At 35.9% G+C, this 17,439-nt stretch overlaps 1 protein-coding gene across 2 annotated transcripts in view; it reads left to right on the top strand.

The window, feature by feature from the left end:
* XPO4 (exportin 4) overlaps positions 1-17,439 on the top strand; it is a 123,981-nt gene that overhangs the window by 33,159 nt on the left and 73,383 nt on the right. Inside the window, exons 2-5 of one of the 2 annotated variants that reach the window (XM_044249400.1) lie at positions 327-481; positions 592-733; positions 5,217-5,355; positions 16,748-16,864. In XM_044249400.1, the coding sequence (XP_044105335.1) occupies positions 639-733; positions 5,217-5,355; positions 16,748-16,864 (351 nt within the window). In that variant the 5' untranslated portion in view covers positions 327-481; positions 592-638. The remainder of the gene's footprint in view (positions 1-326; positions 482-591; positions 734-5,216; positions 5,356-16,747; positions 16,865-17,439) is intronic. The other variant, XM_044249399.1, reaches the window with a different exon arrangement.

Here is a 17,439-nt window from a genome sequence, read left to right as displayed (position 1 = left end):
CAAGAACTTCTCACCTTGTGTAAATATGACTCATTTTTGTTTTCTTTTCTTTTTTTTTTTTTTTAACATTTTGAGAAAAGTAAGCTGAGCGTGATAGTGTTAATTTCTGAACTTGCTATTGGAGATGGGCCATCCTGCTGAAAGCTCAGTCACTTAACAAATATTTTAACAGCATGGCTCATCACAAATAGTGATGTTCAAAGACTAGATTAAGATATTTTGCAGATACAAAGCTCTATTTTGCACAGGGTGAGAATCTCTTAGGAAATTTTCTGATTGCTTTATATTTTTATTTTTATTTTTTTTAAAGCTGTGTTATTTTTTAGTTCTTCATGCTTTGGAAGTAACAGTTGAAGAGAGGTGAGGAAAGTTTGTGAAAATTGTGATCGGTGATTAGCTGCCACCTGCCTGGGGTGTCTTCTGAGAGGAACTAACCTCTTTGTGGTGCTAGAGCAAGGTCACTGGATTAAAAAAAGAACAGGTAACCATCTTATTCCTTGTCTGAAAAGTTCTGTTTTTAAATTAATAAATGCAAAATGTTCAAAGGAAGATGAACTGCTGTTTAAAGAAAGTTTCTAATTTTCTCCTCAGAAACAAGTAAAGTGGACTATGTCCTCTTTCAAGCTGCCACAGCCATAATGGAAGCAGTTGTCCGAGAGTGGATTCTCTTGGAAAAAGGTAGCATCGAGTCACTGCGAACATTCCTTTTAACATATGTCTTACAGAGGCCTAAGTAAGTATGTGGTGGAGGTACTGCTAAAATACTTATGCTGTGCTTCTCTCTTTCTCTGTTTTTTTAATGATGATGATGTTTATGGTTAAGCTCTGTTTGGAACTCCTATTTTAAAAATCGCATGGTTGTGAGTTGTTTTTGGTACTTAATGAAATACTACTTTTTCTTTACGCTTACAGTACTAGGTTTTGTTTCTTTGAAAAGATGATGCTGGATGTTAGGGATTTTTTTTTTTTTTTAAGAATTTATTTATTCATTTGACAGAGAGAGACACAGCAAGAGAGGGAACACAAGTAGGGGAAGTGGGAGAGGGAGAAGCAGCAGCCTTCCTGCTGAGCAGGGAGCCTGATGTGGGGCCGGATCCCAGGCTCATGACCTGAGCCGAAGGCAGAACCTTAACGACTGAGCTACCCAGGTGCCCCGGGTGTTGCGTTTTTTTTTGATGTTGGTTTAGTTCCAAAGATTTTGATTATAAATAAAAGTTGATCTTGGGCTCAATCTCTTTGTTCTTACTTGTTCTTTTGGTACTTAGTAAGTATTATAAGACATAGGTGAGTGTCCTAAGACAGGTGAAGAGGGAACCATCTGTGTTATGTATATATGTACATAGAAATGCACGTTAATAAGGCTGTAGAAGAGAAGGAACCAAATTTTAATAGTTTCTTTTGGAAAATGGATCAGTTTTAAGAAATGGGGTAAAAGTAAGTTTTCTTTTTGTGTCATACACGTTCTGCCTGAATATTTTATAAGATTTGTACATTCATTGCCTATATGACTTTTTTAATGTGATGAAAATTGTCAGTCACACTATTTGGGGGAGAAATTCATTTACCAGGGTGCCTGGGGGGCTGTTAGGTTAAGCATCCGACTTGATTTCAGTTCAGGTTTTGATCTCAAGGTTATGAGTTCAAGGCCCGCATTGGGCTCCATGCTGGGCATGGAGCCTACTTAAAAAAAAAACAAACGAAGAAGAGAAAAGAATGCATTTACTACTTAACCTTTTTTTTTTTAAAGTCCCCCAAACACCAAGTTGTCTTTTGAGAAGAGGCAGTGCACATTGTATGTATGCCATTTGCATAACTGGACAATTGAATTTGAGGAAAGTGTTATGTAATCAGAAATGTTGGTAATTAGGAATTTCAATTAGTGGCATTAAACATACATAAAGCTTTAAAAGTAGAACATACATTTGATCCTACTGATTGTTCACTAGCAGTCTCTGAATTCATAATATTTAATAATAATTACTGGCACAAATTTAGCACACAGTTAAATGCTGGTTGCTTTACATATGCAAGAATGCATGAGAGAAAAAAGGCAAGATTTACTTAGCCTATAAACATTACAGGTGTAATGGGTAATGTTTTCTATAGATGAGTGAATATAGATGTGTGTAAAGGGAGAGTTTGGCTTGTTTTTCCCCGTTTTAATAGCATAAGGAAAAAATTGACCAGTTTTCAAACCTTTCTCTTCTCCTTCACACTGGTTTTCTTTATTTAAATTTTAATTTGTGTGATATTATGAGGCCATTTGGGTGTGATATGATATTGTCTTGCCCTGGGGCTGCTCATTGATCCCACCCTCCCCACTTGGGAACCACTGAAATCTGAACCACACACACACTTAATATGTGGTAGACTTAGAGAGAGAGAGAGAGAGAGAGAGAGAGAGTGTGTGTGTGTGTGTGTGTGTGTGTATACACGTGCTCACATGTGATCTCTTGTATTATCCAAGAATAATCTCATTCTTATTTTTTTTTTAAAGGAATTTATTTATTTATTTGAGAGAGGGAGAAGAGAGAGAACAAGCACAGAGGGAGAGGGAGAAGCAGTCTGCCTGCTGATGCCCGCTGAGAGCTTGTTGGAGGGCCTGATCCCAGAACCCTGAGATCATGACCTGAGCTGAAGGCAGACACTCAATTGACTGAGCCACCCAGGCGGCCCCCACATAATCTCATTCTTAAATAATTTTCATTAGTTCAGAAGCTATTTTGGAGCTGATTGTAGGGTTCTACATTGAAATGGTTCACTTACATATTTTCTCCCAAACCGTTTAAAAACAAAACTCTCAGCGAAATTGAAAGAAGAGTACAGTAACATACTCTTTTCCTAGTGGGGATTCAGTTAACATTTTGTCACATTTGATTTCTCTTATATATGTGCATTCCCCCCCGCCAACCACCTGAAAGTATGCCACAGAAATCGTGGTTCTTCATCTTTAAATATTTGAGCATCTCTCCTGAGAGCACAATCTCAATACTCTTGATATAATTGACATATCTGTGTTAATCTAATGTAATTCTGATTCTACATTTTCATTTCCCCAGTTGTCTGAATTATGTTATTGATATCCTTTTTCCTTTATGTTACTTGTTTGATCCAGAATTTAACCACAGATTATATGTTGTATTTAGTTGTCATGTCTCTTCAGTCTCTTTTAATCTGGAATAATTCTACCCTTCTTTTGTTTCTCATGACACAGCCATTTTTGTCTCGTAGAATTTCCTACAGTATGGACTCAAGTCAAATGAAAACCATTGGTATACTGCATAGGTAGAATACTATGAATATTGTGTTCATAATGTTACATACTTCTCATTTGGTGCACAGAATTTTTTCTGTTTTTTTCCTCCTATTTGGGATAACATTTGCATAGAGTAAAATGGAAGGTACACTTGACAGTATAGCAGAGTGGTTCAGAAAGGGACTGATTTCCACTTCTGCCACTCTGCACTGGCAGATTACCCTCTTTGTGCATTAGTTTTTTTAATTGTTGTTGTTTAATTAACTATTAGAGTTAATACTATTTTACTCAAAAGATAGCTGTGAGGATTAAATGTATGTATTTCTGTGAAGGTGGTTTATAGGAAGCCTTGCATACTGTAAGGATCAACAAACGTTAAACATTATTATTTATTTTCCTATTAACTTACAATTTTTGCCAATGGACTTTCTTCAAACTTGCTTTATGGGGGCTCCTGGATTGCTCAGTTGTTGAGCATCCGACTCTTGGTTTTGACTCAGCTCATGATCTCAGGGTTGTGGGATCAAGCCCTGCATCAGGGTCCCTGCTCAGTAGGGAGTCCGCTTGGAGATTCTTTCCCTCTATCCCTCCCCGCAATTATGTACACACACGTACACACACCCTCAAATAAATAAAATCAGCTTTATGTACATTTCCTAGGAGTAATCAGTGTATTTGAAATTATTGTGTTGCTCCAAAAGTACAGAAATTCACTTTGATCAATTCATATTCTTCCACGTATTAGGATCTCTGCATTTATTTGTTTAATGAATAATTCAAGTCTGTATTTTGAAAGAATGCTTTTCACTTCAGTCTTGACAGGGAAACATGTTAGTTTGTAAATGCCCAACTGTGTTGGGGGAGTCCTCCTTAGTAATGGCCCCTCAACCATGTTCAGGGAATGTTTTTGGAGAAAGTGGTATCACAGTCTTGGCAGAGGACATCAACATTTAGAGGCCAGGAAGTGCATGTGCATTGTGCCAGGAATTGAAAGAAGCTCAGTATTTCTGCAGTTTGGAGTGTGTGTGGGTTGGGGGAGATGTAGAGAGGGCAGCAGATACCTGACCATGAAGGGCCCCAATCGGGACACTTTCCAGGGTTAAAGAAAACACTATTTGTAAGTAATGATGTGAGACAACAGGTAAATTGGGAGTGTTCAAAGAAAGCTGGGCAGGATCCCACTGCTTATAAGCCATATTAAGGAATTTGGAGTTTATCCCAAGGGCACATGGTTGTCATATCCTATGGCATTCTAGAGTCTGGATTACAAAGTTCAGAGTTAGTTTTCTGAACCTTACCTTTAAGAAGAGATTGCAAAAAGACAGATCTCTGTTTCCTTGTGGTCTAATAGACTTTGTAGAATGCCTCCACTTGTGATCAGTCAGTGCTTCTGCCATCACACTGAGGAGCACAGTTTAGATAGGAAATTTTAAAAAGTTTTAAAAAATTTGTATGTGTCCATAATATATCATGAGCAGCTAGCATGTTGCCTTTTCATATTATAGGGAATGAATTTAAGATTATACTATTGGTTGGAGATGGATATAGATCAGAATTTCTTTTAATTGACAGAATCATAAGCTGGCTCTTAAAGAACTGACTTGCATCTATTGAACACTGCCTAAAGCAGCTAACACTTATCTGGCACTTAGTATGCACTGGACATAGTTTTAAGAATATTTAATCCTAGTGACAACCCTGTTCTGTTTACCCCCTTTGAACAGATGAGAAAGCTTGAGGCTGTGAATCTATCTTGCTTAGGGTCACATAGCCCGTAAAATAATGAGTGCAGATTCAAATCCAGACCTTACGGCTTTGGACACTGTGCATAACCAATAGGCTATACTACCCTCATATATAAGCAGTGCTATTAGTAGCTTCAGACATAGTGAGAAATTTGGGAGTATCTTTATAGTAGATTCACATAAAGATTTTTCACAAGGATTTTTATGTTTTACAGCCTCCAAAAGTATGTTCGGGAACAGATTCTATTAGCAGTAGCAGTAATTGTAAAACGAGGATCCTTAGATAAATCAATTGACTGCAAAAGCATTTTTCATGAAGTCAGCCAGTTGATAAGTAGTGGCAATCCCACTGTGGTAAGTACGCTATCTGTATTTATAAATATTTAAAATTTTTATTTTGTATGACGTAACAGTAATGAAATCTGTGTTAAAGAACAAGTGCACAGTCTAAAAATCAAGCAATTTTCATTTGTTCATATTTTCTTTAAGTCCTTTGTGTTTACATACTATTGATATAGAATACTTCGCTTTTTCCTTTGACTCTGTTTTTCCGTGTTGGCATTGTTCATAATCATCATTTTAATGGTATAAAATACTATAAGCCATTACACTGTAATATTCTTAAACGTTTCTTTTCTGTTGAGTGTTCTTCCTCATTCAATAAACTGTTGACAACTACTAATGATAATAGAAATGTTTGAATAAAATATAAAATGATATGTCAATGATATATAACAAAAATTATTTAAATGTTGCTGTACTAAGGAATCAAGGTATGCTTTGACCACCAGGTGTTAATTGAACACATTTGAGATCCCTTTTTCTTGACTTAATTACGCTGGGGAACGTGTTTTTTTTTTCCCCTTTCAGTATTCTACCTTTTGAGAACTAGTCATGCCAGAGAGTGACTGGTGGTAGCCTCCTGTCAGAGGCAGGAGTTGGAGTTGGTGTTAGTGATCAGCTGTGATCTGTGGTTAGAACTTTTGACTGTTACCAGCTGAAGGATATTGTGGAGTTGGGTTTGGTAATACCTGGTTCTTCTGATTTTCATGTGTAAATCTTGAAATGTTTTGGGTGGTTTTTCATTTTACCAATATCTTTATTAATCATTGGGAAGATACCTATGTGAGGCTATATACCTTAGAACTTCTTATGAATTACTTTACATCTTCAGTGGCCCCTCAGGGAGTGGTACGATTTTAATAATGTATTTAATGTATGAGGTTAGGGTATAGGTACATTTTTGGAGGACTCTAACATTGTCACTTACTTTTTATAGTATCTTGGATCTCCTGCCCCTCACACCTCTTACCATAAGCAGATGCGCACTCTTCTCTTTGCTCTAGTCATCTGTCCCCCACTGTGGCTTGGATCGCCAGCTTGATATACCAGGGTCTCAACTGAAGGACTGCAAAAGGAAGTTGTCAGGACTTAGGAACTTCCTCTATATGCCCAAAGTATATTTTGTTTTTCCTTTGGAATACACCAGTGGTTATATGTCTGTTCTTTTTCCTTAACAACTTTATTGAGGAATAATTTACTTAATGTTACCTTATTCATTTAAAATGTACACTTCCATAGTTGTGACAGCTGTGTATGAACTACCATCACAGAACAGATACAGAACAATTTTGGTTGTGTAGATACCATGTTCTTTGCCATTTTTGCCTCAGATCTTTTTTTTTTTAAAGATTTTATTTATTTATTTGACAGAGAGAGATTACAAGTAGGCAGAGAGGCAGGTAGAAAGAGAAGGAGGAGGAAGCAGGCTCCCTGCTGAGCAGAGAGCCCGATGCGGGACTCGATCCCAGGACCCCGAGATCATGACCTGAGCCGAAGGCAGCGGCTTAACCCACTGAGCCACCCAGGCGCCCTTGCCTCAGATTTCTTAAAGTACTGCTCTCCAGTAGAACTTTCTTTGTTGATGCAAATGTTCTGGATCTCTACTCCAATATGTAGCCACTATACCAGATACATGTGGCTTTTGAACATTTGAAATGTGGCTGGTGTGACTGAGGAACTGAATTTTTATTTTGTATTAGTTGAAATTAGTTAAACAGAGCTTGTGGCAACCATATTGGACAGTGTAGTTCTAGAGACTTAGATAATCCAAAGGTCTAATTTTATGTTTTTTTTTTTCCCCCACTTAATTTTAGTATAGGAAAGTTTTACATAAAACTGACAGCTTCAGAAATGTGCATGTGTGAATCATTACATTTTAGGAGTCATTTTGGCTTTTGTTTTATGTAGTGCAAAGCTCTCTTGAAAATAGTCCTCAAGATTCTGTGTAAAATTTTTAGATAAAAATGATTGGGAAGCTACTTTTTAACTGTGTTAATCTTTATACTTTCAGAATCTCTGTTGGTAGACATGGTCTCCATTTTTGATGATGAGCTTTGCTCCTGTCATGCTGATGCCTCAGGGTTGCCTACATTAGTTGTGTAATGGTAATCTTGTTATTTGCATGGATTTTTGTTCACATTTGTTGCCTAACTAATGGCCATGTGTGCAATCCAGTGGTGGCGGTCATTGATATCTGATGGGAAAGCAACTAGCCATAAGTGGTAGGGAAGGGGTATGTGCGCTCCAATGTTTGTAACAGCGTTATCGACAATAGCCAGACTATGGAAAGAGTCCAGATGTCCATCAACTGACGAATGGATTAAGATGGTGTGTGTGTGTGTGTGTGTACACGTACACACACACACACACACACACACCCCATGGTATATTACTTAGCCATCAAAAAGAATGAAATCTTGTCGTTTGCAGTGATGTAGATGGAGCTAGAGTGTAATTATGCTAAGCAAAAAAGAGCAAGATTTCACTCATATGTGGAATTTAGGAAACAAAACATGAATATTTGGGAAGGGGGAAAAAGAGGGAAGCAAACCATAAGAGACTCTTTTTTTTTTTTTTTAAAGATTTTATTTATTTGAGAGCGAAACAGTGAGAGAGAGCATGAGAGGGGAGAAGGTCAGAGGGAGCAGACTCCCCATGGAGCAGGGAGCCTGATGTGGGATTCAATCCCAGGATTCTCAGATCATGACCTGAGCCAAAGGCAGTCGCTTAACCAACTGAGCCACCCAGGCGCCCCCCATAAGAGACTCTTAACAATAGAGAATAAATAGGGTTGATGGAGGGAGGTGGGTGGGGGATGGGCTAAATGGGTGATGGGTATTAAGGAGGGCAGTTGTTATGATGAGCCCTGGGTGTTAATGTAAGCAATGAATCACTGAATTCTCCCAAAACCAATATTATTCCACTATATGTTAACTAGCTAGAATTTAAATAAAAATTTGGAAGGAAAAATAAAGTAGTAGGGAAAAGGTTTAGAACTAAAGCTACTGCTTAGAAATGTTATCCTAGACCCTGCTGCTCTGAATCAAGTTACTCTTCATATTTTTAGATTCTACTTGAGGATGTATTGTTTTACTTGCTAATCTGCAGTAAAGGAGTCCAGCTCATTGTGATTGACCAGGATTTAACCTTCAGGAAATTAACTAGTAATTCTGGGATCTATATGTTTATGACTAATGCTTTTTCCCTTGTTGATTTGGTGATCATGTTAGCCTAGGATTTCAGTGTTAAGGTAGAATTTCTGTATCCTGTCCTCATCCCCTACGAGTAGTTGCTTGGCTTCGGATACTGAAGGCACAGGAATTGCTTTCTCTTTCTTCCCCCTTGGGTAATTTGACCCACCACAAAAAGTAGTCCCAATGCAACCTGGCATTTGGATCTTTTTGAGCCACTGAAATAATTGACGTTCTAAGAATGATTGGAACAGATATAACTGTTTAGTTAGAGAACATTTTGCTCTGTTCACAGTGTGTGCACTCTGAATAGTGGGTAAATTTAATATCCTCATGAAATATTCCAAAACAAAGTGTTTGTTTTTTTTTTTTTTTAAGTTGAATTTCTACTAACAAGATTAAGAACTTAAAGTAGTGGGGAGTGAGTAGTGAGAGGTAGAATTTAGTTTCAGGATTGCTGGATGAATTTACTTCAGTGACCACACTGGAACATTAAACTAGAAAAGTACTCCTACAATTACATGACAAGTTAAATGCCCACCATGCCACCATGTGGCCATCCCGATTTGTCCTTGCCTGGTAGTTTAAAACTAGCTCATTTGACAGGTCTATAAAAATGAGGTTAAGACCAGTACAAACAACATTTTAATATATTTTCTTCTCTTTATTTTCTTCTGAGACTAAGAATTTGTGGGAATGCTGTAAGAATTTACTTAACAGTTTCTTAATCTCAGAGACAGAATTATTAGTGGGAGGGAGGGTAAAGTAGAATGTTAAAATCAGAACACTGAAACTTTCTTCATGAGAGTAATTTTAAGAGCTATTTGAAAAGAAGAGCTGACTGATCGTTTTTTATAGATAAAAGAGTTGATCTCATAAATTATTTAGTTTACTAACTTTCCCATCATACCTCTTCTAGAATAATGTTCCCATCAACCTTCACTGGTCAGAAACTGAATGTAGTCTGGCTTTCCCACGTCCCTTTTATATTTTGTGGTGGTCCATCCCCTTTACTAAAGTACATGTTCAAATAAGTTTTGGGGCAGTATGGTATAATAGAATACCGATTCTGATTTTGGATTCACATTTAGGCTTAAATCACAGCTCTTCTATTTATTGTCTTACCAACTTGTACAAATTATTTACCATCTCTAGGCCTTGATTTACTAATACTGTGTGTAAAATAAATGTGATTAATGTCCATTTCTGGGACTTCCCAGGCAAGGAGAGACGATGTTAAGTAAATTAGTAAGTAAGCATTCAACAAATGTATGTTTTATCTTCTAGTGATCTAACACCTTTGCTTATAGAACTTTGGGACATATGCTCTAATAGATTATCTCTTTTAATGGAAATAATACTTTTTAAGGGTTGAAATTAGAGGAAAATATTTGTCCTTTTATTCATGAGTGGAACTAAGTGTATATTTTTAAAATTACATATTTTAAAAAAATCCAGGGCGCCTGGGTGACTCAGTGGGTTAAGCCGCTGCCTTCGGCTCAGGTCATGATCTCAGGGTCCTGAGATCGAGTCCTGCGTCGGTTTCTCTGCTCAGCAGGGAGCCTGCTTCCTTCTCTCTCTCTGCCTGCCTCTCTGTCTACTTGTGATCTCTCTCTGTCCAGTAAATAAATAAAATCTTAAAAAAAATAAAATAAAATAAAATAAATCCAACATAATAACTTTCCTTTAAATGCGTTTAGGAGGTTTCTTACAGTGTTCATTCTTTACAGATAGTAATAAAGTATTTCCTAAGGAGATTATATTTTTTAAATACAGTCCATTTTCCAGGTGTCATGATGTATTCTCAGAGTAATTGTGTTGGTACAATTATTAAATAATATGTTGTTTCCTGCCTGTCTTTGTGGACAGGCTGTTTTCCTTCTATGGTTATAAAGGTTGTCATGGTTACTTCATCTTGGTTTGTAATTGTATCAAACTCACTCTACTAATTTGAAAGGGATAGGCCTGGAGACTTCAGTTCCTAAGGAAATTAGCTAAGGTTTTTTATTTTAAATTAATATTTAAGCTAAATATTTAATCTATTTAATGTTTATTTCCTTTGAAAGTAGTAAGCATATGTTAAATCACTTTTAAAGCTGTTTAATTTAGCATTTAAGCCTCCTGTCTTCCTCTTTGCCATGCTAGAGAGAAGTGGGTGAGAAATTCACTTATCTACAGCAGTGCTGCCCCTGGATATGATAGCCAGCCTAATCTCTCTTATCACAAGTCTCATTGATGTTTGCTTAGAAGAGCAGCTGGAAGTCTGCTTTATGTATGGCAACCTTTCATAAAGTTTATTCTTGGTAATAAATCTCCTGGGGTAAGAGCCAGGCTATTATAAGAGACAATCCTCTCTCTGAACAAGAGTATTTTATTTTGTCAGCTGGAGTTAGTATTTGAATATCTTGTGCTTATGACAGTAAGCTGGTGAGTAAGGCAAGCGGTCTCTGAAGGGTATTTTTACACCATCATGAAATAATTGGCTTTCACTGGAAATGAGAATGCTGCTGTAGGATTGTGATGTGAAGACAACAGTTACTTAAGTTGTTAGTGAACTTAACTCGTGAATTTTTAGTGTTCAGTGAAAGAAAACATTAAAACTCATTTATAATGTTAAGACCTCATTGAATTTCTTCTATTGTACATATTTACATTTTCTTTTTGAAATTTATTAACTGCTAAAAAATGGTGAAAACATCATGTATTCGTTTTCTACTTGCCTTTTGTTAATATGGTATTAGGTGTAGAAGTGAATGTTGATTCATCAATTCAGCTACGATTTACTGAGCATCTGCTATATTGCTTTAATGCTTTAGTTATAGCTTTCTTTTTTTAACCATTATCTTGTAGTTTTAATTTGATGCAATGTACTTAATAATCAAGAAATAGAACAAAAAAGCCAAAATATGTATTTTTTATGATAATGATAAAAATACTGTTGTTTGACCTTATCAAATCATAAGCTGCTACGTATACATAATACTTCTACATGCATTATCTAATTGGAACCTTTGGACAGTCATATGAATTAGGGCAGAGGGTGTTAACCCCTTTTATAGATGAGAAAACTGAGGCTAAAATAGATGAAGCGATTTGCCCTCAAGTTACTTGAAGTGGTAAATCTCGAAGTGTTAAAACCCAGATTTTCTGATTTCTTTGTCAAAACAGGAAGATCCTTGTACTAGATTCCCTAAAAAGTCCCATAGAGTATTTTCATTTAGAGTTTATTTTAGACATAGTTTTTAAAAATTTTATTATTTGGTTTCTAACTTGCTGAAAACAAAAATGATCAATTTAAGACTACGTGTTAGTGCTAGTCAAATTGCCAGCAACAGTGAGTGATAGGACACCAACAAAGGATGGTGGAGAAAACCTGGGGCAAACATAAATCAAAAAGCATTGAGTCTGGTGTCATTTGGTCAAAGGATGTTAAGCATCATATGTTTTAGTAGATTCCAAGTATTCTCTTTATTACAACATCTTATAATAATTGCCTTAGAAATAATTCATTTGAAAAAATTTATGTGAAGGAAGTCGCATTAAAAATAAGATACTAAATTCTCTATGATCTTGGATAAATGAGACATTACTGTGTTAACCTCATGCTGCTAATATTTGTACAAGTGATATTTTATACTGGTCTAATCACTGCTAATTTTAGCTTGACAGTCTTATAGTATACTAATCAGTTCACTTTGATCTGTTTTCATTGAAATTCACCACTTTAAATTATTTACAACAGCTTTTGTTTCTGACCCTCTTAAATATCAGAGTCCCTGTCTCTGGTCAGAAATAATATCTAGCCCTGACTATGACAAAGGGCCAAGAGGCAACACTTGAAAGTACTGGTCATTAGAGAGGGGTTAAGAGGTAATACCCTTGGGATGACCATTGAGACCTGAAAGTCTGAAACAGGCAGACAGGAATCTTATACATGTGTAAGAAAAGGAAAAACTCATTATCTCTCAGAGGCAGATTTTATGCTTTTCCCCTGCTTTCCTCTTTGTCCTGAGAAGGAGTTGTCCTCTTTTTCCCATAGGATATCACATTTGGCTTGCTTCCCTAGTTACCTTCATAACAGTGCACTGCAGCTGCTGTGAAGGTAACTTGATTTTAATGAGATTTAATTGATAATCAAATATCGAAAATGAGCAGTCATGTTAGGAAATGAGTCCTGGACACAATGTGATATGTGAGCTGTGAATAGGGAAAAATAATTGTTTTGATAATGTATAGAAGTGCTTTGCCTTACTGCGCTACAATCAGTGCTTAATTATTCATTGTTCTTGAGGAATTTTTATTAATCTGGCACCTTTGAGCCCTAGTGGTGTGGAATATTGAATGTACATAATGTTAATCTCAAATCCTTACAGGGTTTCCAAATTAAGGAGCAATTAAACTGGTATCTTTTAATGATGAGACTATCTTACTGAATTTTAGTTCTTTGAAAACTGGTAATTTTAGGTAGGTTAACACCAGAATGTTTGGTTTCTGATAATACTTGTAACCATGCTGCATAATACATTTTTGGGTATTTCTTACATTTTTTATTAGTAATTTGAAAAGAACTTACTTTAAAAAATTTTGTCTTTTTATTTCATAAGTATAAAGTGGAAAAAGGAATACAAAACAATACATACAGGTGATAGTAATGATATATAAGTGATGTATGCCTATGAATGAAAAAATTAGAAAACTGAACGGATGTTCAGAGTAGTAACCTCTCTATGGTAGGATTGTGAGCAGTTTTTCTTTGTGCTTTTCTGTACTTTCTAGTTTTTCTAAGATTAAGATAAAGTATTTTTATAGGAAGAAGTTAAAAACAATATTATGTTCAGAGAATTGAGTCTATAATAAGACTCTGTTTTGTTTTTAATTATCATTTGTTAAGAATGTAATTTTCTGGGGTGCCTGCCTCAGTGTCTGCCTTTGGCTCAGGTCATGATCCTAGGGTCCTAGGATTAAGCCCAGTGCCCTGTGTTGGGCTCCCTGCTCAGCAGGGAATCTGCTTCTGCCTCTCCCTCTGCTCCCCTTCCCCACCCCGCTTGTGCTCTCTTTTCATGCTTTGTTTCTCTCAAAAAAAAAACACCTTTAAAAAAAAAAATGAATGCACTTTAAGGGTGAAATTTACTTCAGTAACATAAAAGTTTGCTCTTTTGGAGAGATAATCTTTATTGCTGCTTATGAAGCCATCCTAGCCCCTTGTGGCTCCTTGTTTATCTGGTGATGTTTGTAGTTAAAGGAGACTTTTATTTTTAAAAATTCTCTTTGGGGTGCCTGGGTGGCTCATTTGGTGAAGCATCTGACTCTTGCTCTCAGCTCAGGTCTTGGCCTTAGGGTCATGGGTTCAGGCTCCTAGTTGGGCTCCATGCTGAGAGTGGCACCTACTTTAAAAAATGATAAAAATTCCTTCCTTTTTCCAAGTAACATTAGCTTCATAAAGTCTTCAGCTTTCATTGTTTTACCTTTCTTCTTCACTCATTTTTTCATATCTTGACCAGACACATGCATGTACTGCATTCTTAAGAAATGTTTATTTCACATAAAAATAAAGCTTCATTGTGAGTACAGGTTGTTTCATTAATTAGAGGTGCGTTACTGAGAATTTGAATGTGGAAATCATTCTAAAATATGCCATTTTGTGGTGAATAGAGGTTGACATTAATAGTTTGGGAATTTATAAATACTTGTGTATACTTTTATAGATAATAATTTAAGAATGATAAATTTGTGTTTAATGAGAGCTTCTGGGTTCATAATGTTCTATTCACTGAAGTCTTATTTAGAAAGGATGAGATAAAAACCAAGGTTAAAAGACCTAAAATATAGGGTGCTATAAAATGTTTACAGAATCAGAGGATCTTGTTGTCTTAGATTTCTGTGTGCTAACTTTTTGCTTTGAATTTTATTAATTTGAACTTAATACCTACTTTCTCTACTAAAGCCTAGGTATATTAAAAACTATGTTCATAGTTGGTCCCAGTGTTGTTTAAATATATCTGTGAGGTTTTGGTTCCTTGCATTTTAATTATTTAACTATTTTAAAAGAAACCTATTTTTTAAAATACGATTTTCTTAACTGGAAAAAAAAAATGATGGGATTGTACTAGTGAGTTTCCAAGAGTCTGTTAATGTATAAAATGAATTGAGTATGTAACAGACTATTTTTTCTATGAGAGGTTTTTAGTGCTTCATTTTTCAGACCAGGTTTCTTTCTCCATGTGCCTCGGGCAGTTAAACTTACACAATTCTCTTGATGATTTGGGGACATTTTTATATTAAATGTATTTTAAAGTAAAATTAAAAAGTGAGTGTGCATGTGTGTGTGTTTGTGTGTGTGTGTATGTGTGTTTAAACCAGGCATATTAAGAGTACTTTTACCATTGTTGAAGGCAGCTTGGTCTATACCCCCAGATTCCTGAAGGAATTTGCATGTATTCTTTATTGTTAGGGCCTTCTGGTGTGGCAAAGTCTAAGAAACTGCTTGAATGGATGGGCTGGTGGTGCCATCCATAAATAGTAGTTATACAGTCATGCTTATTTTAACTGAGATTAAGAGACAAATATGAATTTAATTCTTTTTTTACAGTTTTTAGAAGAAAGTTTCAGACATCTGCAAAATTAGACATGTAGTCTATTGGTCATCCATGTAACCATGATTGAGCTTCAGCAAATATCACCTCATGCCATTCTTTAGGAATTTAATTTTATGTATATTTGCTCAGATTTGCCAAGATAAGCATCTGTAAGGTCAAGGTACTGACATCAGAAGCATTTCTGAACAAAGATGTTGCAGTTGGTGGGTGGGTATGACTGTGTTCAGCTGTTGTATAAGCTTGCATAAATAGTATCATCTTGACTTTAATCTTTCGGTTGTTCAGAGGTAGTGTGCATATTTCTGCTTAACCCCTGGAAACTTGCCAAAATCATTTGTATCCTCTCCATCCTTGTTACCTTGACCCTGAATAGTTTGTGAGTAAAAGCAGTAAGTTGATGTTAGGAGCCTGTTGAACTAGAAGAGATTGTGCTGAGTGAAATAAGTCAAGCAGAGAGTCAATTATCATATGGTTTCACTTACTTGTGGAACATAAGGAATAACACGAAAGACATTGGGAGATGGAGAGGAGAAGTGAGTGGGGGGAAATCGGAGGGGGAGACAAATCAAGAGAGACTGTGGACTCTGAGAAACAAACTGAGGGTTTGGGAGGGGAGAGAGGGTGGGGGTTTGGGTGAGCCTGGTGGTGGGTATTTCGGAGAGCACATATTGCATGGAGCACTGGGTGTCATGCATAAGCAATGAATTTTGGAACACTGAAAAAAATTAAATCAAAAAAATAAAATCACTAGAAACCTGTTTAGCGTACAAAGGAATAAAACTCTTACCAAAGAACTCTAATGTTTAAGTCCAAGTCACAAAAAGAGATTTTAGAATTTGACCATGTTGTTCTACTATAGGGGATAAATACTTTGAGAGACTTCTGAGAGACCAAAAGTTCTCAGAAGCTAACCTTTCCATCACCCTGGTTCACCATTGTTTCCTCCAACCAAATATTACACTTCTTGTGATGGCCTAAATTTTTGCAAAAACGAAACAAAAAAGGGAACATCTTCATTTTCAATTTAAAAAACTTCTGAGAATTATCTCGTTAATGTTTTGGATGCTGTAAAATCTGTTTCGCTTTACAAACATAAGAACATAGACTCAGATAGACCTGAATTCAGATTTTGGCTGGCCTTACTTACTTTATACACTTTATAAACATGAGAACATAGACAGACCTGAATTCAGATCTCAGATCTCTTAATTACTTATCCTCTCCAAATCTCACTTGTTCAAATGTAAAACGGGGATATGGATTGTTGTGTGAAGTAAATGAAATAATACATTTAACTTTGGTTATCGTGAGGTGTAATTTGCTCTCTATGATTGAATAGATGTATATCCTGAGTTAAGTCGTGGATGGATTTGTATAGCTGAAATTGGGGAAGTACTATTTATAATTACTAGGATAGTTACAAAGGAGAGCTAATTTTTACTTTGTCATAACTAGTTTTCTGACTAGTAGGTATAAGATCGAAAGATATAATAGAAGATCTAGAGATATAGTGGAAGATCTAAAGATAGAAAATGTTCTCTGAAAAAATACTGTATTGGAACAAAGCATTGGAAAAAAATCATGCCTTACGGTTTGTTTCTTACCAAATAATTACAGCAAACTCTGGCCTGTTCTATTCTAACTGCACTATTGAGTGAATTCTCAAGTTCAAGTAAAACTAGCAACATTGGACTCAGTATGGAATTCCATGGTAACTGCAAAAGAGTTTTTCAGGTACTGGTATTTTTATGTTTTATTAGATTGTTAACATTTTACTATCTGTTCCTAATGGAGTGAGAACATTTATTTTATCCAATTGAATGGTGGCCTGTACTTGAAGATTTGTGTTATGATTTCATAGCATTTAATAAAGGATAAAGATAAGATAGGATAAAGATTTGGCAAACATAGTTGACAATTTTAGATTTCTTATTTAATTCTAGTCTTTAAAAAAAGGAAATACCACTCCAAAGATCCTTAGATTACTTATTTTGTTCTTATTGCATTTAGATGTAACTAATTCAATTGGTAGGATTTTGCTGGCCTTAAAATAGGCCTGGCAGAATGCCAATGAGGGCCATGTATTTAAAATGTTATTGCAGATGGTGTGGGCTCTTTGTCTCATATGTATTGTTTGGCTCTGAAGTAAAGTTATGTGAAGGCATTGGCTTAAATCCGAGGGCTCTGCATAAACAACTGACCCATCCAGCTCTCTAGTAGTTTTCAAAGACTGAGCTTCTTTATGGAGTAGCATTTATATTATAGTAGATGCATTCAAGCGGGTGTTACTTGAAAGCATACTTGTGATA

This window comes from Neovison vison, chromosome 5 (genome assembly GCF_020171115.1).
Source record: "Neovison vison isolate M4711 chromosome 5, ASM_NN_V1, whole genome shotgun sequence".
NCBI lineage: Eukaryota > Metazoa > Chordata > Mammalia > Carnivora > Mustelidae > Neogale > Neogale vison.
The sequence above is the reverse complement of the archived record's forward strand: the minus strand, read 5'-3'. Positions and strand labels throughout refer to the sequence as shown.